Below are 12,749 nucleotides of genomic sequence, written 5' to 3'. Positions count from 1 at the left end.
GCCAGGGACCCAGGCTTGGAAACCGGACCTGGGCAAGCCTTGGTTTCCCCATCAGTGCAAAGGGGAGAGAAATGATAGTGCCTGCCTCTGAGACAGGAGGACTCCATGAGCGTGGGAAGTCCCTTTCGCAGCAAGGACACGGTCAGTGTTAGCCAGTATCGTTGCCGTCATCATTCATTTAAAAGGACTGAAATCTCAGAGTGTCAAGCCTTCCAGGAAAATCCAGTATTCGCAATAGCTAAAATGTGCCAGCCGCCCAAGTGCCCACCGTGGATGAGTGGATCCACAGAGGGTGGTCCTGGGGGCAGTGGAATGTTACTCTGCATCGGAAAGCAAGAGAACGCAGCCGGTCCCCACGAGACAAGTCGCGTGTGGTTCCACTTCTGTGAGACGCCTCGGGTCTTCGCATCCACAGGGACAGGAAGCATGATGGTGGTGGCCAGGAGCGGGGGGAAGGGGGCAGTGAGGAGCTGTGCCGTGGACAGAGTTGCAGTTTCGCAGGGCGGACAGCGTTCTGAGCATTGGGTGCGCCGCCGTGTGCTGGCCACTGTTGACCCATGCGCTTGAAGATGGATAACACAGTAAATTCTGTGTTACATTTGTTCTGTCCCAATAAAAAATTTTTTAAAAATCTTTTCTAACTAGGCCCATTGCTAGGGGTGCTGTTGGTAAGTGGGTGGCAAGTGCTGGGGAGGGGGGCCGTGGTGGTCAGGAAATCGGGGTCCCTCCAGCTGCAGGCGGGGTCCCTGCCAAGGCCTCCTGCGTCGCCCTGTTGTGGCGGCCAGTGTGGGAGCCGGCCTTGCCTTTCTCCACGTGGCGCTGCCCCCTTGTGAGCTACCCGGGCACAGCTGATCCCCCTCACCTGATTCTGTGGAGCTGCCGGGCCAACTGATGGGTGCCCGTCCCACCCTCTCGGACATTAAATGGAAGACCTCCCACAGACACGGGGGAGGCAGCGTCGGAGCAGGGGCTGCGAGCCAGCTTGGCCGAGAAGCATTGTTTAATAATTAGAGCCGAGAGCTGCAATTCCCTGGGTTGGGATAATAATGGGCTGATGTTTTCACACGGAAATTGGGTGTGAGGCAGCCGCAGCTCTGGAACAGCCGTCCCTCCCTCCCCGAGTGATCCGAGCTGAGGGCCACGGGGGCCGGCGTCCCTCTCCAGACACTGGCCCCTGGAGGGCTTCTTTTCTCTTGCTTCCCTCCCCCCTCCCCGTCTGGGCCGTGGCTGGGCCCAAGAGCGTGTTCTCCTGGACGCCCACCAGCCCTGCAGACGGCCAGCCCTGGAGACATGAACATGACCTCATGTCCAGCCCCGGCTGCCGGGCCAGGAGCGGCAGAAGCAGGATTCCCAGCAGCTACAGCCACGTCTTGGGCCAGAAAGGACCCCCTGGCTGGACTGGGGGCCTCGGGGCTCCGACGCCTCGCACAGCTCTACCTTTGACTCCATACCTCTCTCAGGAAGCCAGGAAGTGGGACTGCCCCCCAAACCCTGCTCTGTGCCCTTGGGAGAAACCAGGCCAGGAATGAACACGAAGGGCCTGCCCAGGGCAGGGCCTCGGGGGACGCCTCCAGCCCAGCTGTTTGCCAGCCTCCCCCGTCCACGGAACGCCATCCACCCCCAGGAGCCATCTTTCTTCGGCCCTTCTGACCAAGGGGCCGCCTGCAGGCTGTGCTCAGGCATGAGAGCTCAGTGCCTACCTGTGGACCCCATCGTAGGTTTTACCAGGTTCCCAGACGTGAAGGAGGGACGAGGCCCCCTCGCCAGGGAGCTTACAGGGCGTGTTGAAAGCGGTCTAGAAATGTATGGCGGTGGTTCCGTAATGGAGCCGGTATTGATTAAGCCCCAACTATGTACCAGGCAACAGGCCACGCCCAGGACTAGCTATATAACTTGCGAGGCTCAGCGCAGTGAAAACATGGGACCCCGTGTTTGAAAGTTATCGTGAATTTGAGGATGGTGACGGCAGAGCATTAAGCCAGGTTGGGGGCTGGGGCTTCTGAGTGCGGTCCTGTGAGACCACCTGGTCACACACCCACGAAGTCGGCCCGTCACGGAGATCTGCATAGACTTCTTTCTCTTGCTGGGTGAATGGCGGCATCTGAATGGACTCCGAGACTGGAGACCTCCATCAGGACACCCTTTTGTGTTTTCATTCCCCGAGTGAACTCCGCAGCCTCCATGGGCGGGCCTGTCCTGAGTTTGCCACAGGAGCTGGGATGCCTGGAGGTGGTGCTGCCCCCACAGGGTCCTGTTTATTTTCTGAGAAAGGACGCTGAACACGATTGAGGGCAAAGATGCAAACGGCAGCCGATTCACCGAAGCCAGGACTCCCACTGCACTGGGTCCTCCAAGACCCCACCTCACCTCCCTGCCTCCCTCTGGAGAGGCAGCAGGTGGCATCGTGGGGCCCATCGAGGAAGACCAGCTGCTGCCCTACAGCGAGGCCGTGGGGGAGGGGAGCAGGATCCCCCCTACCCCCCATCAGCCCGAAGAGCAGGCTCTTCAAGCACCACACTGTAGGCTCCTTCTTCTGTTGCCTGGTAGACCGATGGCCACTCTCCTGTGGCCCCTTTACCCAGGCGAGGCAGTGGGACAGGGCTCTCGCCACATTCTGGTGCTCATTCTGCGACACCTTGAGCGGGGTCTCGGGCTGGCTTGTGTGTGTGTGTGAGCTTGTGTGAGACCTTGAAACATTCAAATAGGGTTTCCGATTGAGAGTGTTGGGTTGGGGTTACATATCGGACCAGGGAACGTATTTTTCTCCCTAATTTTGTTTTGCTTCCTCTCTGTCTGTGCTTCTTCCTCGCCCCCCTCTGACCTGTTACTAGCCGTCTAAAAGGTCGCCCTGGACAGAAAAGTCAAGTCACGGGGCTTCCTTTTTTATACTTCTGTGGAGGTTCCTTTGGTTTGGGAGTGGGGTATGAAAAAGCACAAGGTCTCCAAGGCTTTCTTTTTCCCTTTGTTAAAAGAGTTTAAAAATTGATTAGTAGAAATGTATTTGTTAACAGAAAAATGAGAAACTTAAAGTAGGCAAAGCTTCTGGGAGTTGCTGACAGGACCAGCACTAGTTTGGGGGTGTTACCTTCTAAGCTGCCACACCCCCCTGTGGCCCCGCCCTCTCCTCTGGTCCACGGGGCCCCTGGTAGGACTTTTTGCCTGGGGAGTCTGTACACCAGACAGAATCTTTCAGACCTGCTGGTCTGGAATCTCCGACAGCCCTCTCAGGTGAACCTGCAGCTAAGCCAGGCCCGGGAGCAGGCAGGCTCTGAGCCCCACGCAGTGCTGACAGCTGCCGGACACGGGGTACAATTTGGAGTCCAATACAGCAGAACGTGCTGCGGATTGGAGAGTGGGAAGGAGAGGTGACTATTGAAACGTTAGGTTGGGAGAGTCACATTTTGCCTTCGAGTCACTTGCCCCAAGGATAGTTTCTGACGGAGGGGAGGAACTGGGGACGTGGGTGAGGGACAGGCGGCCCAACCAGGACCTGCCGCTTTCTGTCACAGTTTTGCTCAGAGCCAGCCTTGCCAGGCTGTCCCCATCGACCATCTCGAAAGATTTTTAAAAAGTGAAATGAGATGTAGCTTCAGAGCACATCTTTTTAAACCTGAAGCTGCACTTGAGTGTGTTCAGAGAATTAAGATGAGGGGGTTGCTCTCTACTGGGTCCCTATGGGCCCCGCAGGTCCCTCCAAGAAGGGGAGTCTGGGGTCGGGCCACTGCTCTCCTCACCTGACCCCAGGCAGGGCACTGCCCCAGACAGCGCTCTGGCCAGCTCCTGACTGGGGGAACTTGTGGAAGGAATCGTGGGCACGCTCTGGTTTTGGAAAAGAAGGGCCCAGAGTCTTCCTAACACCAGTGAGCAGCCGGAGGCCAGAATGCATCCCTTGTACCTGCAGAATGGGGACTGGACCAGGCTTGAGTACATCCACTCTCTCATTTATCCACAGCCACATACCTGGGGGAGCTTTCAAGAAAATGATGTTTAGAAATGACTTTTTGGGGGGGTCTCCTTATTCCAGCATCTAACACCCGTCGCCGCCCGAGGAGAGTAACTTGGGGGAATCGCTGTAGGTTGCCGATACTGACCAGTAATTTGTTTCTGATCCAGGACTTGGCAAACACCTTCTTCCAGAATGTTTTCGGCTGTTGGAAGGAGCCCCTCCGGCAGCCGAGCGTTACGTGTGGAAGAGTTTAGCCATAAAAGCAGGGTCCCGTGTGGGGTACTGGGGCGCTCTGTGTGGAAGTGTGGACGGGTTACTCAGGGCTGCTGGTCATTAGCCTTCGTCGTAACCCGTTGCCACCAAAGCAGTAGCGTTGCTGTGAGCAGCCCAGCTCATAGGGATCTGCCGACGGCGCTTTCTTCTCCCACCCTCGGGGGCACTGCCTACCCCTGACTTATTTCTTTTTTCTTTCCAGGACAGATTTCTGCGTACACAAAGACGAGCCATGCGACACTGTCGGTAAGTTTCTGGTTGGAATAATTGTTGAGGGGGCGATGGGTGCCTTTGGATCAGCTCTGCGTTTTTCTGTCGCGTCGTTCCTTGTAAATGGATTCTTTGACTTTGTTCTTGGTCTTCTGGAAAAGTTCTGAGGTCGCTGATGGCAGAAGGCATTTAGACAAAGGGTTATGAGGAAGATATGAAGTGTGAAACCAGGGGAGGAGCCACCAGGCTTCGCCAAGGTGATGGCTGCAGGTGGGGGTGCCTTTGGTTCTGAGCCTCTTGGTCCCCAGGGAAGGAGGGGGGACCCTGCTGAGTTACGTGATTGTCATGCCTGCGGATGATTTTTACCCGGTGTCCCAGGTGAGGTGTGGCTGTGGTGGTGACACTGGCTTCCACCAGCCTCGGCACCAGGCTCGCTGCCTTCAGGTCACGTGGTGACTCTGACAGCTGGAGGAACGCTTTCTGCTTCCTCCCCTCCCCTCCCTCCTCTGCCTCCTCCTGCTCCCCACGTCCATTCTGCTTGCCATTGCCTCTCTCCCCGCTCCCCGGTGACATCGGCTTGCCCTTGACTTCTCGTGGGTATCCAGTTGGAGCTGTTCTTTGAGTGTAGGAATAGACTGCTTGGTTGATGGGGCGCACAGAGGGTGTCCAGCCTTGACTGTGGGGAAAGTGAGGGGAAACTGTGTAGGACTGAAAAATAGGTGCTACTGTGGAATTCAAATGTTCAAAACCTGAGCTTCCCACAGGTTTGTGTTGAGCCTTTTCTGTGGCTCCGCCTTGGAAAGCCGGCCACCTCGGGTAAATCTTCGTAATCCATAAACTGATCGCTTTGGACTAGGTGACTTATCAGGTCTGATAACACGTGGCATAACGACAGCTCCCAGTTTTGTCGCATTGTAGAGTTTACAAGTGATTTTTTTACTTGTCGTACTTCATCGGTCCTCCGAACACGTCTGAGAGCTCAGTGTCAGAAAGCAGCCAGCCGACGTGTGCTTCCTGTTTGGGGGTGGCCTCTGCAGTGCAGGGGCGAGACGAATGTAGTATGTGACGTGGGCCCCAGTAGGGGGACAGCTGACACACGCCTGAGCCTGGCTGGGGCTGTGGGTGACCAGTGTGGGTGCCCTCTGTCCTCTGACAGGGCTGCCAAGGCAGGGGCTATTCGTAGGGTCCTGCCCTTCCCAGTGGCCACACGTCAGCTTGGACGGCCACCAGCTTCTGCCCCAGATGTGCCTCTCCTCCACTCCCTACCCAACCCGGCTCTATGAGCTTGTCCCCATCAAGGCACCGATCCCTCATCACCTTCAGAAGACTCTGCACTGAACTTGGCTTTACTCATGTGTTGCGTCCTTCAGCATCTGACAGAGGGGCTTCAAAGGCTTAGTCGCCACCGCTGATCAAATGAATGAATGAGTAAATGAATGGATGAGTGAATGAATGAATGAGTGAATGAAGATGAAGGAACTCCAGTGTTTTGAACAACATGCATCTGCTTACATGGCTTCCTTTCCCCTGATCCCCAGCGGGCTTTCCTTTATCTTCTTTTGAATTATCTTCTTTCCTTTATCTTCTTTTTTCCTTCTTTTGAATATCAGAACTTTCCTCTCGGCCCTCAGTCGCAATGAGGTCCTGTATCTAAGCTGGCAGGAGAATCTCTCCCTGGGCCGTATTTTCCCCCCCAAGACTTTTCTGGTGTCCTGTCCCTCCCTGGGGCTGTTTGCACCTTCTAGTTCTCAAATTGCTCCTTTCCCTCTTCCCACGGTGTTCCAGTGTTTGATGCCGGGAGAATGATTAGTGGTTTGTTTTTTTTTAAGCCAACTCCACTTAATGCTCCTTCCTTGAAGTTCCCACTGCCGTTCTCTTGTTTGTCTTCATCGTATTCCATGTTTCCTATTGTCTTCTGTCTCCCGGACCCCATGGTTACAGAATCAAACAGGACCAAACAGCTGCGCCGGGCTGCGGCCGGGGCGGCTGAGGAGCCGCTGGAAGGGCCTGCTCCTGTCCACCTTGGCTGAGCTTACGTGGCAGGGTTCCCAGAGAGACAGGGCGCGGAGACCAGGGGAGCCCCCGGGCCAGCCTTGTGGGCTGGCGACAGCGTTTCTTTTGCCATAGAGCTCCACTTGCCAAGATAAACACACGTTTTGAGAACAAGTGGAAACCCCAAGAGGTTTTCACCTTGGAAAAAGAAATCAGGAAACATTGGGCCAAGAAGTCCTCCTCTTCCACACCCGCCTAGAGACCGCAGGGATGGTGGCTGGGGCACAGAGGTGGCAGGCCACGGAGCAGGAGCTCCGAGACCCCCAGCTCTGCTGCCCACCAGGTGCGACCTTGGGCTTGTTACCGCCACTTCCCATCCGCACCATCGTGGAGGGAGCTCTGTGTGCCTGTGACGGTGTCAGGATTAAGGATGCGGACAGATAAACATCAAACATTTGGCACAGTGCCTGCCCACTGGAGGAGATGGTGGCTGTGATTTTTGTTGGCTACTTCTAGGAGCTGACCGGCTGCTGCGTGGTCTTAATTCCAGAAGGTACTGGATACTTCCTATTCATGGGCAACTCTTGCCCACTCCGCCTTCAAAATACAGTCCACCTTTGAACAACACTGGGTGGGGCTAGGACGCTGACCCCCCATCGCACCATCGCAAGTCGGAGTGTAACTTCTGACCCTGGGGGTCAGGTTCCAGAACCCCCATGGATACCCAAATCCAAGGATGCTCGAGACCCTTATCTAATGTCTACATCGGTGGGTTCCCAACTACAGATGCAAAATACCAAGGGCCGACTGTGTATTTATGGGGAAAAATCTCCTTTGGCCACACACCCATGGTATTCAAAGGTCAACTGCATGTTTTTTTTTTAAGATTTTTATTTACTTACTTTTAGAGAGGGGAAGGGAGGGAGAAAGAGAGAAACATCAAGGTGTGGTTGCCTCTCACATGGCCCCCAGTGGGGACCTGGCCCGCAACCCAGGCATGTGCCCTGAGTGGGAATTGAACCAGCAACCTTGTGGTTTGCAGGTTGGCACTCAGTCCACTGAGCCACACCAGCCAGGGCAGATACTCCACTTTTAAGAAACAATATTAGGCAGTGGACCTTGGAGTCGATACCTGAAGTAGCTTTGCCACCTGTGAGACTTCAGGCAATTGAAGGGATGTGCACTGCCACACACGCAGATCCCGAAACACGAATAACATGGCGTCCGTGTAAGTGTGGGACGGGGTAGAGCCCGGGCGTGCTGTCCTGCAGAGACCGGAAGCCCACTCTGTGCTCTCCTTTGTCGAGTGACTGGTGCAGGTGCACAGTGAGAGGAGGCACCCAGTCTGGTGACTCTGTGTTCCGACACTGGCCAGTGTTTCCCCAGACCTAGGAGGGAGGGGAGCAGGCTCCTCGGCATCTGTGCCCCACCAGCGGGCTTCTGATTCAGAAGAAAGCGGGCTCACTGGGGAACTGTGTCAACTCTGCCCCTGACTCGATGTTGGTCTGAGAATACCGGAGTCTTTGTTCCACGTCTGGCACCATTTCCGTCTCCTCCTGGCTTCCACAGCCCCGGCATGCGGCCACACCCAGGCCTTGAACATCACCCCTGCCTCTGGCGGGGTGGGGAGTGACCCGGGTTGGAGCTGGGGAGGGGGCGTCATAGCCGAGCCTGCTGCCCTGACTCTGCCCTGCAGACGGGGATCCCACTTGGAGAGACTGGCCTCTGGTGCTAGTTTGGGGGGTTGTGCCGGCTCTGTCAAAGAAAGTTTCATCTTTTGAGATTTGTACTGAAATTTGCATCTGCCTTCTGGCCTGGTGGCACCAGCCCAACCTGCCTTTTCTGTCTATTTTATGCTGACCATCAATTTTTTTGTTACTTCAGCTACGGGAAAACAAGTCTCAACTCTTCAAGACAATCCAACAGGATGGGGTGAGGGTCCCCTCAATTCATTTTTGTTAATCTAGTAAATTCTAGAGTAAATAACACTGATATGTAAGAAGAAGGTTCAGGAATTACGAGTGAAGACTAAGAAAGGAGAATGGTGGTAAACATTTTTCTGTGTCTGTGCTCAGCCCAATTTGGGCTCAGAAAGAAAGAAAAAATGTCTAGGAATGACCACACACCCTCGAAGTCTTCGGGGGATTACTGTAAGATTGCGTAATACAGCCACAGGGGAATCTAAGGCCAGAGACTGCGCACTCAGGACTCAGAAGGAAGCAGCGCACAGAAGACCTTTTTGGATAAGATTCAGTGAGTTTGGGAAAACCCAGCGCCTGACCAGCCCAGCAAATGGTCCAAACACCTCCTGTCTGGAGAAAGCCAAGGGCATGCTGGGAAATGACTCATGGGGTCACCTCTGCTCCGGGGAAGGCCATGTGATCCCAACTAGAAGCTCAGCTGGTGAAACAGGTAGGAAAATATGACTTGATTGCAGACGGTCCATTGAGAAAGAAGCAAGGTCTCTTGTCCCTAATGGCCAGGTTCTCTTCTCCGGCGTCCCCCCCCCCCCCGGCCAGGAGATGAGGGGGCTGGCCATTCCATAAGCAGATGATCATCGCCCGCACAGTTCCAGTGGCTGGGAGGTGAGGTCAGGAGCCACGGCCCACGGCGGAAATGTCTTGAATGCGATGGGAAGTACCTGCGAGTTAGAGGTAGGGGTCACTGCCAAGAGGTATTCCACCGAAGCCCCTGTTAAACTTTTCATGGCATTGTCTAAGGATAAGTAATTGTGCCTTTGGGATTCTATGGGCTTTGATGAACAGCATGAGTTCAGAATTTCAAGCCACACGGGCCATTAACATAGCACAGCGCTGGAGGTAGGGAGGCACGCCATCGCTAGGTGCAAAGCCACTTCACTGACCCCAATGGAGCCATTTGTCTGTTTGTCTTGAAGGCTGCTGTGGACCCCTTCTCCCTCGGCTGTGTGGGCTTCACATCGGTGCTCCGACAGGGAGGGTTGTTGACTGCTAATTCTGCTTCATGCCAACTGAGTCCCCGGCGCCAGGAAGGAAGGGTGGCTGCCTTCCAAGACTTATCTTGTCCGTCCTGCCGCCTCCTCCCCGCAGACTAGTCTTGTCCCCTGGTGGCTGGGAGACTGGTCACCAGGCAGAGTCAGGACACCTGTGTCCGGTGGTGGTCAGTAAAAAGCAGGGACTTGGATTCTGCTAAGATACATTCCTGTGTGTGTGTGCATATTTTAAAATTTGGGGGTAATTACCTCTCTTCCAAATGTTATTGTTATCCATGAGGTGCCTTCATTTAAACTCCAGTAACTTCCTGAGCTTCTGCTGAGTGGCTAATTATGACAAAAACATTACGATCAGAGTCTTCTGGGCTAACTCAGTGGCCAGACCTGAGACAGACACGAAGAAAGTAGCCCTGTGGTCTGCTGGTGGGTTTGGAGTTTAGCCCTGTGTGCCCCTGGCCTGGACTGCTTTCTCCAAATCCATACCAATGGCTTGAGAGCATTACCAGAACCTGTTGCTGGTTAGAGGACCCTCCGCCCCTGGCACATGGCGGACGGGTTGTGAGGACATAAAGATGCCTGAGAGGGAATCAGCGAGGACAAACACCACCAACATTTCTGCTCCTCCACAAACAGGACTGGGGGCTTTTCTCAGTCACCACTGCCTGGTTCTCCTTAAATACCCATCTCGGGTTATGCTTGTGCCTGCTCGATCAGGAAGCTTCTAGAAAGAACTTGTCCATGGGCTGGGCAGTCAGAGGTGGGAATAGAGTGCGTTGAAAGCTGTGGCATTGACTGGCATGTTGGCCAGCCCGTGTGCCTTCACCTGGTGAGGGAGGCCAGCGTGGTCACGTGTTCTCCAAGTGGGTTCCTGCAGGTGACATTGTGCAGCCGTCTCGTGCTGGTTGGGTGGCCACCGTGAGCCTGTTGCCTCTGCCCTGCATGCACCTGTCACTGGAAGCCGCACGTCCCCCTGTCAGGTCAGTGCTCCTGACTGCCCTTCAGCGGAAGGCCTCTGCCTGTGCCTGGTTCTCCGAAGGCGCTGCTGCTGTGGCGGGGACCCTGCACCGGCAGTGCCTGTGTGGCCTCTGCGTGGCTGCCTCGGGGACAGGGCACGGTGCTGTGTGGTCCACACAGTGTGGGCCGCCTGCACTGCAGACAAGGAGATGGGGGCTCGTCCACGTGAGCGGGGCCGGCCTCCCTGCAGCTCTCAGTCCAGGGAGCAGCAGGTCACAGGCATTAGGTTGCCTCATGTGGCGTTTTCATTCTTGCAGGTCAAGTCCATTGTCTACAGGCAGGTTTAGCTGGTTCATCCTCATACTGTGGACCCTTGAACAATGTGGGCGGAAGGATATTGGCAATCCCGTGCGGTGGAAATTTGCCTAAAACTTTTGACTTACCCAAAACTTCGTACAGGGTGGGCGAAAGTCGGTTTCTACTTGTTCATGTGGAAAATCACACAGTAGTTAATAAATAATAATACAGGAATAAGCTGTTTCACGTACTCACGACTATGAGCCTACTTTGGCCAGCCCTGGGCGTACTTAGGTTTGGACTCAGACCCCACTCCCTGCTGCTGCCCGAATGCCGACCGCTCCAGTCCCTTGACTCGAGTGGCGTGGAACCGTGCATGCCGTGGGCTCTCTGCCCTGTGGATTCCCCGCCGCAGGAAAATAGTTTTCAATCCCAGGTTGCTTGAATTCGTGCATGCGAAACCTCGCGATATGGAGGGCTGGCTCTATGGTCACCGAAAACAACCTGTGTATAAGTGGACCTGTGCAGTTCAAACCATGATGTTCAAAGGGTCAAATGTATTTCTTGGTCCCAGCCCTGTGCCAGACACTGTGGGAGGTCAAGCCGACCCATGTGTGACGGGTCACTCCCCACGTAAATGTCCTCATGCTTCCACCCTGTGTGCACCTCCCCCCTGCTTGCCTCAGGCCCACAGGGTGAAGCCCCAGCTTGGATTTTCCTCCGAGGCCTTTTGTTGGCGACTCCTCACCCATCGTCCCAGACTCATCCTTTGCCGAAAGCCTCCTGCTCGTCCCTCTCCAGCCGGCCGTGCCCAGGTTGGCAGACGCCGCACTAGGGTGGCAGAATTTCTGCAGAAGCCCATTCCCAGCGGGCGTTGCATCTGCCCTGCGCACATCCTCACGCCACCAGTTCCGTGGTTCTGCAGGTTTTCTTTCCCTTCACTTGGTGATATGTGAGGTGCAGGTTCACACTTACAGTGGAGTTTGGTCCCTCGGTCTCCACCTGTCTCCATGTCTCCGGTTTCTGGGGTTCAGCCCCCCTTTTTTCTGGCTGGTTCTGGCTTGTCTTGGAGACGTAGCCCCCAGGACCCTGCCCTCCTCTGTGTGTGAGCCTCCGTGCTGGGCTGACAGGCCTCTCCCGCCCTGGGCACAGTGGCCATCGGGTTTGTTTCTGAACCTGCTCTGAGGTTGTTAAGGTCCCTTCTGGCCCCTTTCGGGTCCTAGCGTGGACCATGCCCTGGTCCCTGGTTGTTTTAATGAGACCACATGCCTTTTCTGCCCTGGTAGAGGAATCATTCTTTCCGTCCCTCCCCAACCATTAAAAAAGGGATTATTTTAGGCCCCTGAGTGAAATATTTGCTCTGTCTCTCCGAAGGCTTTTGCTGAGATGATTCGCTGCATTTCCAACAATGGAACAATAGTGAGTGCATGCTTTGAGACAAATGGAAGAAAATGGGTTTCTTGTAGAAATCAGGGTATGAAGGACACGTTCCCAGTGCCCGTGAACTTGGCATTAGATTTTCCCTACAAGAGAGTAAAAGGCGTAACTTGGTTCTAATAAGGCCGCCTCGTAGCCCCACGGGAATCCCAGGTACCCCGGATCCAAGCGGAGCTTCACTGGTTTCATTTGTGGGGTTCGTGAAGTCATCTGCCCATCTTCGCAGCTTCCTTTGCTGTTCCCCCAAAACCTGTGGGTGGCCCTGTCCTTGACAAAGAGCGCAAGTGCTAAGGGGCCCAGGGCTCTTCCCTGGGGCTGCTCCTTGGAAAGCGAGTGCCCGAGGCAGCCAGTGTCAGACAAAGAGCTTTCTGTGTCCCTCTGTGGCTGCTTCAGAAAGTGGAAGCCGGGAGAAGGTTAAGGCAGATCAGAGGGGACCCTGGGGACACAGTGCCCTTTCTCCGCCTTTGCACTTGGGGTGAAGAGCTGGGATGTTGTAAGAAAGGCGAAGTTTTTGCCTCTTTACAATGGCGAGCATTTTCTCCCTCAGATCGAATCCCTTTGAGTCCCTGCCATGGAATTTGTGAGGATCGAGTGATTTGTGGCTCAGTAACCATGTCTGTGTCTCAGCCAGTTCTTTCCCCCTTCTTACCCCCTGGGGCAGAGGGAGAG

At 55.0% G+C, this 12,749-nt stretch overlaps 1 protein-coding gene across 1 annotated transcript in view; it reads left to right on the top strand.

Moving 5' to 3' along the window:
* ADAMTS17 (ADAM metallopeptidase with thrombospondin type 1 motif 17) overlaps positions 1-12,749 on the top strand; it is a 187,667-nt gene that overhangs the window by 51,910 nt on the left and 123,008 nt on the right. The window contains exon 8 of the mRNA XM_037053739.1: positions 4,422-4,465. Coding sequence (XP_036909634.1) covers positions 4,422-4,465 — 44 coding nt within the window. The remainder of the gene's footprint in view (positions 1-4,421; positions 4,466-12,749) is intronic.

This window comes from Sturnira hondurensis, unplaced genomic scaffold, assembly GCF_014824575.4.
Source record: "Sturnira hondurensis isolate 20B ecotype Veracruz unplaced genomic scaffold, ASM1482457v3 Scaffold0007865, whole genome shotgun sequence".
Taxonomy (NCBI): domain Eukaryota; kingdom Metazoa; phylum Chordata; class Mammalia; order Chiroptera; family Phyllostomidae; genus Sturnira; species Sturnira hondurensis.
Note: the sequence above shows the minus strand (reverse complement) of the source record. Positions and strands in the feature narration are given on the sequence as shown.